The sequence below is a fragment of the Egretta garzetta genome, unplaced genomic scaffold (genome assembly GCF_000687185.1).
Source record: "Egretta garzetta isolate BGI_Z169 unplaced genomic scaffold, ASM68718v1 scaffold293, whole genome shotgun sequence".
Lineage (NCBI taxonomy): Eukaryota > Metazoa > Chordata > Aves > Pelecaniformes > Ardeidae > Egretta > Egretta garzetta.
This window is the reverse complement of record NW_009259318.1, coordinates 1,112,974-1,126,554: the sequence shown is the minus strand read 5'-3', so window position 1 is coordinate 1,126,554 and position 13,581 is coordinate 1,112,974. Positions and strand designations below refer to the sequence as shown.

At 43.3% G+C, this 13,581-nt stretch overlaps 1 protein-coding gene across 1 annotated transcript; it reads right to left on the bottom strand.

Annotated features, from left to right (window-relative positions):
* Positions 1-1,255: 1,255 nt before the first annotated feature.
* LOC104124213 (elongation of very long chain fatty acids protein 4) lies at positions 1,256-9,969 on the bottom strand. Its single transcript, XM_009636527.1, has 7 exons — positions 9,912-9,969; positions 7,950-8,137; positions 6,780-6,860; positions 5,819-5,875; positions 4,268-4,382; positions 3,353-3,480; positions 1,256-1,426 (listed from the first exon to the last, which is right to left on the bottom strand). The coding sequence occupies exons 1-7, from the start codon at positions 9,967-9,969 to the stop codon at positions 1,256-1,258; spliced, it is 798 nt and encodes a 265-aa protein (XP_009634822.1).
* Between the last annotated feature and the right edge of the window lie 3,612 nt (positions 9,970-13,581).

Below are 13,581 nucleotides of genomic sequence, written 5' to 3'. Positions count from 1 at the left end.
GTTTTAATCAACAAAGCAAGATGTAATAAATAAATACCAATTCAAAGCACTACCAAATCAAAACTTTAACAGTATTTAAGTGTCTGCAGATTACTGTAAGTGACAAATTGTAGTTGTAATTGATTTAGGAGCAAAAACGGAGCCAAAAAATGACATGATAAAGTCAATGGATCTATGCAGTTTTGCACTAGCCAATTGACTTTATGCATTTTATATTAATACTCGTACAAATTGGTAGTGGAGATGGTTGCTTATGGTGGTGTAAAACTTTGTATCTTTGATGAAAAGCAAAATTTTAAAATTATAATATCAACAACAACAACAAAAAATTAGAGGAAAAAAGTTATTAATAGGGAACCTCAATCTATTCTTTCTATTAAAAAAATATGGCATCTATAAGGAGCAATGCCAAGTAGTTTTCATGCATTAAAAGTTCTCTATGGTTATGAGAGCAAACAAAGGCAAATAAGCATTCCAGAAAATGGTACATGATTCTTACTGCATTAGTTTCTTACTTAGGATGAAAGTGTTAATAGTGGCCTCTTTAGCCTCAGAACAGTGAAGGAACAGAGTCACCTGTCCAGCTGGACAATGTAATGTCCAATTTCCTTGATGCTTATGCTAATACAAAGTTAAACCATCAGGGCTTATGCTTATGCTAATGTAAAGTTAAACCATCAGGGCCATATAGCTGTAATTCACCCCAGTACTAGTGGGAGCTTCCTTAATAGGGAAGACTGGGATGCAGCATACAGGTGAGTGCATCCTGCACTCCCAATGAGTTCCTGGCTGCTGCTTTTACCTGGACACCTGTTTTCAAGGCTGGAGGCACCTGACCCTGCCTGATCTAGAATGGTAAGATGGGATAGTTTTATGAATGCAAAGAAACCCTGTAGCCTAAGAAATGAGCCAAGGAGTCATGGTTGGATGCTAGACCTTGCAAACTGAGCTAACTGATGCAAGGGAAGGAGGAGATCTTCTGGTGCTGATTTCACAAAGGCTCCTATGTTGATGACTACTTGGCTTGGCTTTGCATTAGTTTCAATTAAATGTGCTCCTCAATGCCTTAATCCCTGAGTTTATGAATGTCATTCCTTTTTTCTTTCTAACTTGAGATATTTGAAGGCAACTGTGAGTCTCCACACATGAGCTTCGCACACAGTCCCCAAATAAATTTTCTTCATGCAAACATGTTAGAACCAGCAGAGAATGTGCAAGTTCATCAGACTGTGCTCACTCTCCTCTTTGATTTTCTTTAAGTTAGCTTCTCCTGCTTTCTTCTAGTGTAGGTCCGATAGTAGAAGTGTAAGAAGAGAGCAATGAGGCTGAGAATGTAGAGGAAGACTGCAGTGTTGAAGCCATCAGGGAATGGGCATTCTGTGAAGAGGTTGTAGGAAGAATGAGCAGCAATGGCTACAAACTGGCACTGGAAGAGGGGGAAAAAGAAGCAGCCAGATTAGGGATTCTACAAGCAACATACCCCAACTGACTGTTTGGTCCATCATGAAGAGTATCTCAACATATTAGTAGTGTCCTCAACCCAGAGTGCCACCTGTTTGCCTCTCCTGACATCCCTGAAAAACTTGTCTTTCAAGGCCAACAATGTTTTTCCTGGTCACATGTCCACCAAAGTGGCTTGCCCACTGCTGCAAGAAGAAGGTTTGGAATCCAGCCTCTCCTGCCTAGTAGCAGACCACTACCCTTGTGCCAATTCTCTGCCACAGGCCAGTAAATGAGATCTTGGATTATGGAAACTAAAGGTGGGAGACTCCTCCCTTTCCCTGATGGCAATCATATTATTATACCCATAACAATTTTTTATTTGTAATTTGGCTTACAGAGAAGAACTACAGATGCTACTTTTACTCATTTAAATATGAATCAATTTTTTTTATATTTTGGATAGAATCGTAGAATGCTTTGGGAAGGGACCTTTAAAGGTCATCTAGTCCAACCTCCCCTGCAATGAGCAGGGACATCTTCAACTCGATCAGGCTGCTCAGAGCCCCATTTGGCCTGACCTTGAATGTTTCCAGGGAAGGGGCATCTACCACCTCTCTGGGCAACTTGTTCCAGTGTTTCACTACCCTCATTGTAAAAAACTGATTCCTTAAATCTAGTGTGAATCTATCTTCTTTTAGTTTAAAACCATTACCCCTTGTCCTATCACAACAGCCCCTGCTAAAGAGTTTGTCCTCATCTTTCTTATAGGCCCCCTTTAAGTACTGAAAGGCGACAGTAAAGTCTCCCTGGAGCCTTCTCTTCTCCAGGCTGAGCAACCCCAACTCTCTCAGCCTTTCTTCATAGGAGAGGTGTTCCAGGTCTCTGGTCATTTTTGAGTCCCTCCTCTGGACATGCTCCAACAGGTCCATGTCTTTCCTGAGCCGAGGACTCCAGAGCTGGACACAGTATTTGTTTTACTAAGTCACCTGCCTCAATATCCTGAAGAAATGAGGTCTACCTACTGAAAGTATGTTAAATAAAAACTGATTTCCTGTGCTATATTTTGCATTGCAAATATCTTTTCATTTCATGCAATGCTTTCTTGTCTTCTTCTTCATGCCTACTTTTGCATTCGGGGTAAATAAGAATTCTGGACCAGCCTTCAGTGCACCACAATTTTACACCTACCCTAGCTCTTCCTTCTCTTCTTTGGTAACTGCATACTTTTTGTTTGCATAACCTCTCCGTGTGTGTAATTAACTCTCCCCTGTGGATGGAATTAACTCTTCCACATGCTTAACTATAATCATTGTCTTTGTCTGGAATATTGCTTTTATGATGTATCTTTGAAAAAACATAGGGTTGTCAGGATTTGTCACCTTTTCAGAGATGAGGGAAAGAAAATCCAAAGGGATTCTCTACAGAAAGAGTAAGCCCCATATATTTTTCTTTAACTCGCCTCTGTTTCCTTGCAGTGAGACATACTCTTCCTTTTTGAAGAAACAGAATGAAGGCTGCCAAATCTCCTGCCCTACCAAGAACCCAAAGTTTTCCTGAGTTGCCATCCCACACCTCTCAAAACCAAGCTTTGTTTTCAGGGCTTCAGAGAGTAAAAGGCTGTCATATACAACAGAAAAGGGAGAAGTCTAATTTTAATTTTTTCTCTCCTCTTCCCATTACAAAGGTGGGGGCTTATTGGTTGATATGGTCACTGAAGGCCTCTTGCTAGTTTCTGAGTACCATTCAGAGCAGGTCACCAAACAGTTCACCTGTCATAGTGGTACATTAGGACACCTAAGGACATGGTGACTTCGATACGCAGCAAACATAAGACTTGAGCCAGTGAAGAGACAGAGACAGATGGTAGGGACCATCACACATGACACAAGGAACACATGGAACTAATTACCAGCTGCATGATGGTTAGGTAACGCTTCCACCATAGGTAACGGTGCATCTGTGGTCCCAGGCTGGCCAGGGCGTAATAGCCGTACATGACGATATGTACAAAGGAGTTTAGCATCCCAATAAAGAATGCTGAGGAGTAAAGAAGTCAGGGTGAACATGACACACAAAACATTCGAGACTAACCCTGTGATGAGCTCACAGCTACTATGATGATGCTTTCAAAATATATCATATCACCCTTGTCCATGAACCTACAATCCAGACTCCACCTAGGAAGCATGTCATATTGTCCCTCCTCCTTTCAGCATACATCCATCCCATATCTAGTGTTCAGAAACAGAGAAGAGCTTCAAAGGTAGAGGAGAGAATTCTTGATGTTCTGAGCTAAGCATTTCATACCATTCTGGTGTCAAGGCCATGTAGCCAAAATGGCTTCCCATAAAAGAATACCCCAGCATCTTGTATAGGGCCTAGTATTCTGTGTCAGCTTCAGTTGCATCTCTTTGGTGGAGCAAAAAGGAGAAGCAGTCAGGATACAGACCAGAAAGGGAGTGAGGACTAGGCTGGACCCTGTCAGACCAGGAGAGCCAGAACCTGGGCTGCTGCACCAGGCCCAGCTGAATGGGGACTGAGAGCGCACTGGTCTGGGTGGAGACATAAATAGACCTTGTAATAGGATGTTATTCTTTCTCTTTGGACAAGGAATGACTGGCACATTCTTGTTCTGGATGAGGCAGTGAATATAGCAGCCTAAATAGCCTAAAGAGCTGAGCAGATGGTATCAACTGAAACACACATGTTTTTCACACCTTGGAAATAGGTGAGCTTCCTACCTGCCAGTCAGCCCATCTGCACTGTTTATGCCATTTCCACAGCACAAGAAAAACTGCAATACAAGGTGTCTACAGAAGCATACCTTGTCCTCCAGGCACATATTTGACCCCTGACCACGAGTTGAACAGCATACTGCCATGATGGTACACATGCAGAAAAGTCACCTGTTCTTGTTTCTTGCGCAGAATAAAGAAAACCTGAAAGAAGCCAGACAAAGGAAAATCTTGAGTTGATGAGTTTAGACAAAAGGCTTTACACTAGAAGTGGTGAGAATAGTCAATTATGATTCTGAATCTCTCAAAGCCATTTCCTCTGCTGTGGACAAAAAATGGTGACATTCAACACTTGCATTAGATCTTATATTATCTAGAATGGGGAAGAACTGGAGGGTAGAATTTCTTCCATAGAGACCCAACTATTTTTACCTTTGGATTCAGGTCCCAGGGTCCAAAGAGGACACGTCTGAGTCTCTGACTGAGCTTCCATATAATTTGCAGCTGCTTGGGTCTGGTCCTTTTCAGAACATAGGTTAGATGTTTACTGGTACCAGAGAATGATCCACAGAAAAAGTGCTGTGTTGAATGCCCAAACCCTTCTCAAATTTGCATTAGTAAGAGAATGATTTTGGCAGATGAATATGTGTCAGGTCACCGTATTTCAGCATGCACACACACTTACACACACACAAAAAGTGAATCTGCTTTTCAGGGACTCAGGACTGTCAAAAAGCTGCTTTTGTTGCTGATGAAAACAGAGAGAAAATTGGTCAACACACTGGCAATAGGCCTAGGAGAGCTCCACATGCTGATTCACTTTTCAGGTAGTGTGTTGTCAACTTATCCCCCACAGAGCACTAGACTGTGAAGTCCTAGACAGACTAGGATACAGCTTAATGCTGCTGACCAAGTAGAGGGATGGGATTCCCTTGTTAGTTCAGTCAACTATTTATAATATAGGAGAAGACTTGAAGACAAGTTATAACATGGTAGTGCCTTCAGGTAAACTTTCAACTTCACATGGGACACAAATATTCAGCCCACAACTTTGGGATCATCTGTGGCAGCAAAAATACCAGGATACATACTTGTGCATTTGCAGTTTCTTTACTGCCCAACTAACCATTATTATTCAGCCAGCCAGGCAATGGCAGATCCTGTCTGGTGGCCTTAATCAACTGGTAGGTTAGATTTGGGGGGCCATCTGGAAATAGGTACAGTTAAAGCTTCTCCCCTAGCACTGTGGTTAGGAGACAATGCCCACCTACAGGAAGGGTGCTTGGGGAGTGAACGTGTGCAGCCACTGGGGCAGAGACGGGCAAAGTGGACAGGAGTGATTGTTTCCTTCTGGAAAGGAGCTTCTGAGGAAGCCTATCAGCATGATATCCAGTGGTGGTGTTGGAGTCTTGCAGGCCAAATGCTGTCAAAAACCAGCATGCTGAAGCTGAGCCCTCTTCTTTACCAGTATCAGCCTTATTCCCACAAATAGAGCAGAGCACATGAAAACAGCATTTACTGAAAAGTGTCAACCAAATCAATACAGGATCAACCCAGGACATTAGCTTTTGGCACCCTGCCCCAGTCTGACAAGGGAGTGGTTTATTTACTGCTATGGAGCCGAGCCAAGCCCTCCTTACCGTATCAAGTAGCTCGATGACTTTGGAGAAGAAGAACCACCAACACACTCTTGCCATCTGCTGGGCAACATAAGGAAACGCTGTTAGACCTCAAGGGAAAATCACTGCTCAGTCTCACTGCCTGAGATTTTACTATGCACTATGCAAATGCTGCCCACCATGATCAACAGCAAAGGGGAAAACTAAGGGGCTCGTTTATGGCTGTTGCTTTTTCTTTTTCTTTTTTTTTTTTAATCTGTGGGGAGGAAAGGCATTCAGAGTTGCTTTGGCTGGTTAGATGATCGGTTTGCTAAGCTGCCTGCTCTTTGACAAGGCAAGGGTGAGCTGCTCAGAAACCGTTTCTAGCCCAATGGCAATATCTCACAAACTGAAAAGCCAACATCCATGCTTGCATCTGTTCAAAGCCTGTTTATATCTGGAAGCAAAGCATAACAGCTCTGAATTCAAACAGAGAAAAAAATCATGCAGCATTTTGGAAAGCTGAAGCTGCTGGGACCCAACCCACCCTGTGACGACCAGACAAGGAATAGTTTTAGCCAAATTCCTCTGCTAAAAGAAATGTTGAGTAAGATTTATGTCATGCAGAGTTGAGGATATAAAAATTGGTTTCCTCATTGGTAGCTATCACTCAGAATCCTTACATAGTCAATGGAAAGAGACACATATATTTCAGAGGTAACTTGCAATACCTATACAAGACATCTATCTTCAGATGGTAGGACTACTCTCGCTCTAGTGATCAAAGAGGGAACTTACATGGCTATGTTGACTGAGATGATTAATTAATAAAAAACTAAAGCAAAGTGCAAATGTTGAAGCAGAAAATTTAGTGAATTAGATTCACAAGTAACAAACCGGTGTAAAAGCCTTCTTAGGCATGCAAATTTCTATTTGTGAGCAAAACAATCTGCATACCCATGGGAGAAGCAGGGCCTAAGGCAAGCTTTGTATAGAACTGTACCCTCATTCCTAGTTCACTTTGGCTGTAATCCACTGGCTGGCACAGGTAGCTGTAGTTGTCCAAGACTGAAGTTACCAGAAACTGAAACAAAAGAAAAGCAATAGAGATCCATTTTCTGTTCGATGCCATCTGTTCCAAAAAGACGTACATATTACTGCAAAGGTAATAGGGCTTCAATCTAGTACTCACTGACAGAAAATCCATGTAATTTATACAGCTGATTAAATAGTAAAAACCTAAACCAAAGTACTTCACATCCTTGTTGGAATCTGAAAAAGAAAATTCGGACTGGGAATATTTATAACTCTTTATGTAATCACTGGAGTTCTCAAAAGTGCGTCAGCACTAATAGTGAATTCTAGGCTTCAGAATCTCTCTGAAAATACACTGTTTTCATTTGCAAAGATCCCATACCGTTTTGTTTAGACTGGTTGCATTTGCCTATTAATTGGAAAGCCAAAAACTGGACCAAGTAACCGGTATAACTGAACAGCCAAGCACAGACAAGCAATTTTCATACCTGTCCTCAGATCAAGTAGTATTTGCTCAAAAAAATGCAATTTGCTTTAACTAAATGTAACAATTATGTTATAAACTAAAAGAGCAAATTTGTCATCAGCAAAATGTTTTTCAACCTATTCAGCCTGAAATCTTCCCTTGAAGAGTGGTCTACGTAAACTAGGGAAAAGCTTGTAGAAAGGCTTATGCATTGAGAACAAGCAGAAAACAATGTCATCTTGGCATCAGGAAGCTGCAGCGTGCTTGGCACTCTTGGAGAGGACTGCAAAAAATAAATCCGGAAAAGCAGTTCTCATTCTCAGAGACAGGTCCCTCACCAGACAGACCCGAGATGAAATGTGGAGGTTCAACATCCTCCGTACACTCTGTGTCTGCCAGGGACATCTCAAATTTCAACTCCTTCATTCAGGAACCTTTCAGTGTTAATTTCATGAATGAGAGGAGGACTGAGAAATGGGAGGAAATGAGGTATGCTTTGGAAATAATGCTTTCAACGGGGCAATACTGCTCCTCTTGTGGCAAAACGTAGACATGTCCAAGTTGGCTCCCACTCCCTTCATTAGAGTCCGTCAGCAAAAGCTGTTGAAATGGCTCTGGCTTTCAAACACTTCTCGAATGCTTACCTAGGAAGGGCCAATCATGTCTCCTCACCTCATAAAACATGTAGCTTGATAATGTCATCATGGCAAGATTGTAGGCAATCAGCAGGCCTCGCAGCTTCAGCAGTTTCTGCTTACGCATGTAGAAAGGCCCCAGTGCCACGACAAAGAGGTAGAAGGCAAAGAGGAGTGTGACTGGAAGTGGAGAGTGGACCAGGGGCCACGGGTCTGTCCTTGGATCTGAAAAGCAAAGCACACAGTCAAAGCTGGCATATCTTGTACACTGTAAGGCAGATATATTTAATTACTTCCCTTTAGCATGCTCTCTGCAGAATGCTCTCTGGCAAAAAGAAAATTGGTATCCCATGTGTTTATACAAAGCAGTACCACAGTCCTTCTTCCACCCTGGAGCTCCATATGCCAGACTCTGCTAAAATACTTCAGCACAACGTTTGGGTTGGGACTGTAGTACCTAGAAGACTGCTCTGCTGAGCACCATCCTTCTGCAGCACAGTAGGGAACAGACCTTTCCTGTCATAAGCTGGACTCCTCATCACAGTCTGCAAGACTGCCCCACATGCAGGCGAAAGAAGTAGTTCAAGATACATGCAGTGGGGATGCTCAGAACAAACCAAACAGTTCCTGTCTTTTCAGGAGCGTAAATCTTTACAGCTAAATAATAAAATTGTTTCAATCACTGGTGCTATTTCCTTCCTGCCCCACAATGCTCAGGACATCTGAAATCCACCCCTTCATTTTTATATCTACTCATAGGGTAGAGTCTCTTAAAAGCATGCCATTTCATGGGAAAATGACAAAATATTTCTTCTCCCTGCTAAAACTGTTCTTCAGTCCCTTAGCAAAGGGAAGCTCAATAGATTTTCTGTCATGCCACCTCCTCCTAATCCTGCCTCATCCCTGACCCACAGAAATGCAGGATACATTATACCTACAAAAACATCCCAGTTCCCATTCATTCCTTCCTCTCCTATTCTCAATGTGTTCATTGTTCTGCTAAACTCCTTCAGTATCTCCCTTTGCTTCCTGACCTGCCATCCCCAAGTCCCAGACCTCTCTTCACTGTTCTAGCTCCGGGATACTTGAAGAAGTCCTCTACTGAATTTTAGTCCTTGGCTCATGGTAGTTTTTTAAAAATGCCATCCTTGTCCACACAACTCTGTTAATCTCTATCCCTTCTAACCCTCCCAGTTCTTTACTATTCTGTTATGGGCTGCATCAAGAGTTCTTTGATATTCCAATTCTGGATTTAACAGTCCATCAGAAGTCCTGAATCCCAATTTAGGCTCTATTCTGAAATTCAGGTCCTGAAACATTTACAGCCTGAGCACTATGCCCCATGTCCTTCCCCTATCAGAGCCACCACGCAGGCCTGCCACTCCACCTTCATGCCATTTTGTGGCTTTTCTTTACATTTAACTCCAGGGATCCAACAGACCCCTATGGAACCAAACTGGACCTGAAGAACCTCTAGCTACTGAAGATCTCAAGTCTCCTAACTGCAAAATGTCAAATCTCAAACACTGAGGAGTGCTTTCTGTCAATATTTCATTTGATAATAGGTTTTACTGGCATCACAAGGAGTTTAAACCTCAAAGTATTAACTCTTTGTTCTGCTAAGCTTTCCCATGACAGAAGAATGCATTTTACAAAATTCACTTTCTTTAATATTCCAGACTTCGTGGCAATCCTGAGCACATACTGCTCATCATCCTGTCAGAGCCCGTTGTACATTGAACAGAAAGTTTCTGAGCATTTGCTACTATGGGCAGGGGAAATCCCCCATCCCTTCATTCCTTACTGTGATCCAGCTGGAGCATCCCTGAGCTATATTTCAAGACTTAAGGGAAGTTCGTCATCATGGAGAAGGAAAAGTGAAAATCTGCCTAGCAAAAAAAATGTGGGGTCATATGAGGACCTTGTTTCTTCTAGGTTTGTTCTTCATGATCATGATATATATGTGGAAATTCCTATTTAAGACAGCATCTCTACCTACCTCCGCTTTCAAGGACCCAGTTGTAGAATTCCTGAGTTTTCTGCCAAGCTGAAGCCATCACAAGTTCTGGAAAGAAATTAAAATGAGCATCCCCATGATCAGGTTAACACCATTTATCCTAGCCTTGACTGAGCCCTGAATACAGATGCTCCTTAGACAAAGGCTCAGGACCAGAGCTAATGAAAATAAAATAGTTTTCTTTCTGCAGAAATTGAAATTTTGGGCCAGGATTACAGTCATGTTTAAAAAAGGAAGGAAGATAACCCCTCTGTAATGATTTCCTATTTAACTTCTATTTCCAGATCTCAATGCTTTGTTGAAGTTTCGCCTCTAGAAACAGTCTGAGTAGCTGCATGCGAAATACCAGAGCCAGTAGCTCTGTGTGCCATGTTGGGCAATCGGTCTCGTGACATTTTGTGTAAAGCAATGTAGGTACAGCATTCACGCAAGGACACACAGCGGGTGGCATAACTGCATTCTTTTGCAGGCATTCTTGGAGATTCACAATGCTGGCAGGCAGTCTGAGATTAATTCAGTACTGCTGCAATTCCAGAGATGTTAACTGAGATCTGTTGGTTATTTGGCTTTCTGAGGCGCAGTTTATACATTAAGTTTGTTTTGCTTTATCTTGTATATATTCTATAACTTAGTATATTAAAGTAGAACATTCACATATAATATGATATTCCTCGTCTTCCCTTCTTTCTTTAGCAGGGAGACCTTTTCAATGGCATTTGGAAGTTCACCTAGAAAACACTTTACTGCAGTTACTTTCAACAGCTTGTGTTATCTGCCCTAGTTCTCTCTATTAGCAAATACACAGGGCTGGCTTCTTCCTGGTTCCATCTCCTCCTGGTACTGAGAAAAGCACATTTTCTTCTTTGACTTCTCACAGACTGCTAAGCACAAGAGTCTCCACACCTTCTTTGGACCTTTCTCCTACTCTCCTGTGCCCACTAGGTCCCTGCAGTGAGAGTAATAGCTTGTGCATTACATGGCGGGAAAAACTGTAGCTTAATATAAGGTCTCTTATACTGATATGAATGTGTTTTAAGGATCCTTATGAATAGCATAGCTCTGCTGGAACTGCAAATGCATAGAGCATGCCTGGCACTGTTTACCAGTTGCACTTTTGAATTTGCACATCTGGACAAAACCTGTTAAAATTAACAAGGCTTTGCTGTATCCCAATTGTATACAGATTTACTCTGGTGAATGTAACAAGCAACAAAACATGGCTGTACCTACACCTCCCTGTCTGCAGACCTCACAGCCTGACATGCAACTGCACGCAGATCACCGTGCCAGTGACAAAAGCATACTCACACATATTTCTCTCCTGCAGTTACTCATTGGAGTCCAACCCCACTTTTTGGTGTGTTTCTCTGACACATACCCTGAGACCCTCAGCCCAAGCACGTGTCATATGCATCTGTGCTGGTTTTGGCTGGGGTAGGGTAAATTTTGTTCCTAGTAGCTAGTATGGGTCTATGTTTTGGGTTTGTGATGAAAACAGCGTTGATAACGCAGGGATGTTTTCGTTACTGCTGAGCAGCTCTTGCACAGAGTCAAGGCCTTTTCTGCTTCTCCCCCAACCCCACCAGCAAGTAGGCTGGGGGTGCACAAGAAGCTGGGAGGAGGGGACCCAGCTGGGACAGCTGACCTCAACTGACCAAAGGGATATTCCACACCATATGACATCATGCTCAGTATATAAGCTAGGGGAAGAAAAAGGAAGGGGGGGACGTTTGGAGTGATGGTGTTCGTCTTCCCAAGTCACCATTACATGTGATGGAGCCCTGCTTTCCTGGAGATGGCTGCACACCTGCCTGCCCATGGGAAGTAAGGAATGATTTCCTTGCTTTGCGTTGCTTGCATGCACGGCTTTTGCTTTACCTATTAAACTGTCTTTATCTCAACCCACGTGTTTTCTCACTTTTACTCTTTCAATTCTCTCCCCCATCCCATTGTGGGGAGTGAGTGAGTGGCTGTGTGGTGCTTAGTTGCTGGCTGGGGTTAAACCACAAAAGCATCCTGACACAGAGACACACGCCCTTGTAATCTGGGCAGAATCTGCCAGCAAAGAGATTAGTCAGTGATTATCAGCTGGCTCAGAGTCAGTCCAGCAGGGATTTCATATGGTTACATGCCCTCAGATAATCCACACGCATTCCAGCTCACTACACTACACTTCCTTTGCTTCCCCCAAACCCTCAGCCTGAAATGAATCGGAAAACCCAGGAAGCAGGAGCAGACTTACTTACCCCAGCAGTGCACAGCTGGCTTCGTGACTCCCTTTCTTCAGGGGTGTCCTCAGTATAAGCAGTGGCTGCTGCTCCTCTGACTCCAGGTGCTTGCAGGAGGCAGCAAAACGAGAAGCTCTGAGAGCATTAAACAGATGCTGTGCTCAGCTTTCTTCTCCGCAAGCAAGGTGAGTACATCGCCTGCCACGTCTCACACCGATGTGGTGGATCCTCACGCCTTTTAAGTGCTCTTAAGTGCAGTTCAGGGTCTGCCAGTGGTATCCACCATAAAACCACTGTGAGCTGCAGGCACCGTGGTGTTGTCTTGTAACTTTGCCGGAGCGGAGGTTACATCACATACTCCTCCCCCTCCCTGTCTTGCCTCTCCCCACATGATTTATGAGATTAAGGGACTGGAAAGCGGAGGAAAATGAACACGGAAGAGGACTGGGATTCCACAGGAGTGAACCACTGACCTTTAGTGTCACGCTTGGTAGCCTGGCCAAGCGGGAACCAGGCCAGCATTTCTTCTGCAGGGTTCTTCAGGACATGTCATGACAGCTTTTCAAACAGTAAAAGATGAGGAATCATGCCTGGACAAGACACTGGAAAACAGTGTGTTTGGAACACTACTTCAGCCCATTACAAGGGACTGTTAACAAGCCTACTGATGCGCAATATAAGTCCAGACCACAAAATGAGAGAGTGGAGAACAGCAGGAGCACTCTCTCACTCAGGGAAGACAGAACAAACTCAGCTGGAGTCACCCCCTCATATCCAGCCTCTCTCCCTGGGGGAATCACACTTACTGTTTTTAAAGATACTTGAAAAAATTTTGAGGAGTTTGACAGTGATACCAAGTTTCCCCCTCCATGATCTCCAGCAACCATATCAAGTAAGAATGCAGAGAGCCTTAGTTGAGAGTGGCTCAAGTCAGTAATTGCACTGCATGTGATTCAGTCCCATGCAGAGGTACCAACGCAGAACCAGCACCCTGGCCCCATCCCACCAAGAAACAACACAAAGCCAAGTGATGGGGTTCTGCTTGGTCACCTGGGGTGTACCTGCACCTAGGGTGTAGATGTGCCCTCTTATTTTCCCAGTGGGCAGTTTATTAAAGAAGAGGGTAGCATCATACCCTGTACCACTGTGTTGTGTCTTTCACCAGATACATCACAAGCACTTCTGAACGGCAAAACACCAAAGATTAGCTTTTGAAAGCAGGATAATTAAAAATAATGTGTGGTGGTAGTTTTTCGTTGAAACACATCACTTCTTGATGCTGCTGGGCAACTACTGTGTTTCCATGACTTGTGGAAACTATGAAAGAAATTAAACAGATACTTTTGGAAAAAGTGATTTAGGGTGAAGGCTTTGCATTTTGGGGGTGGTGGGGTCAGAAGGGCAACCCAGTTTAGGAGAAGGTT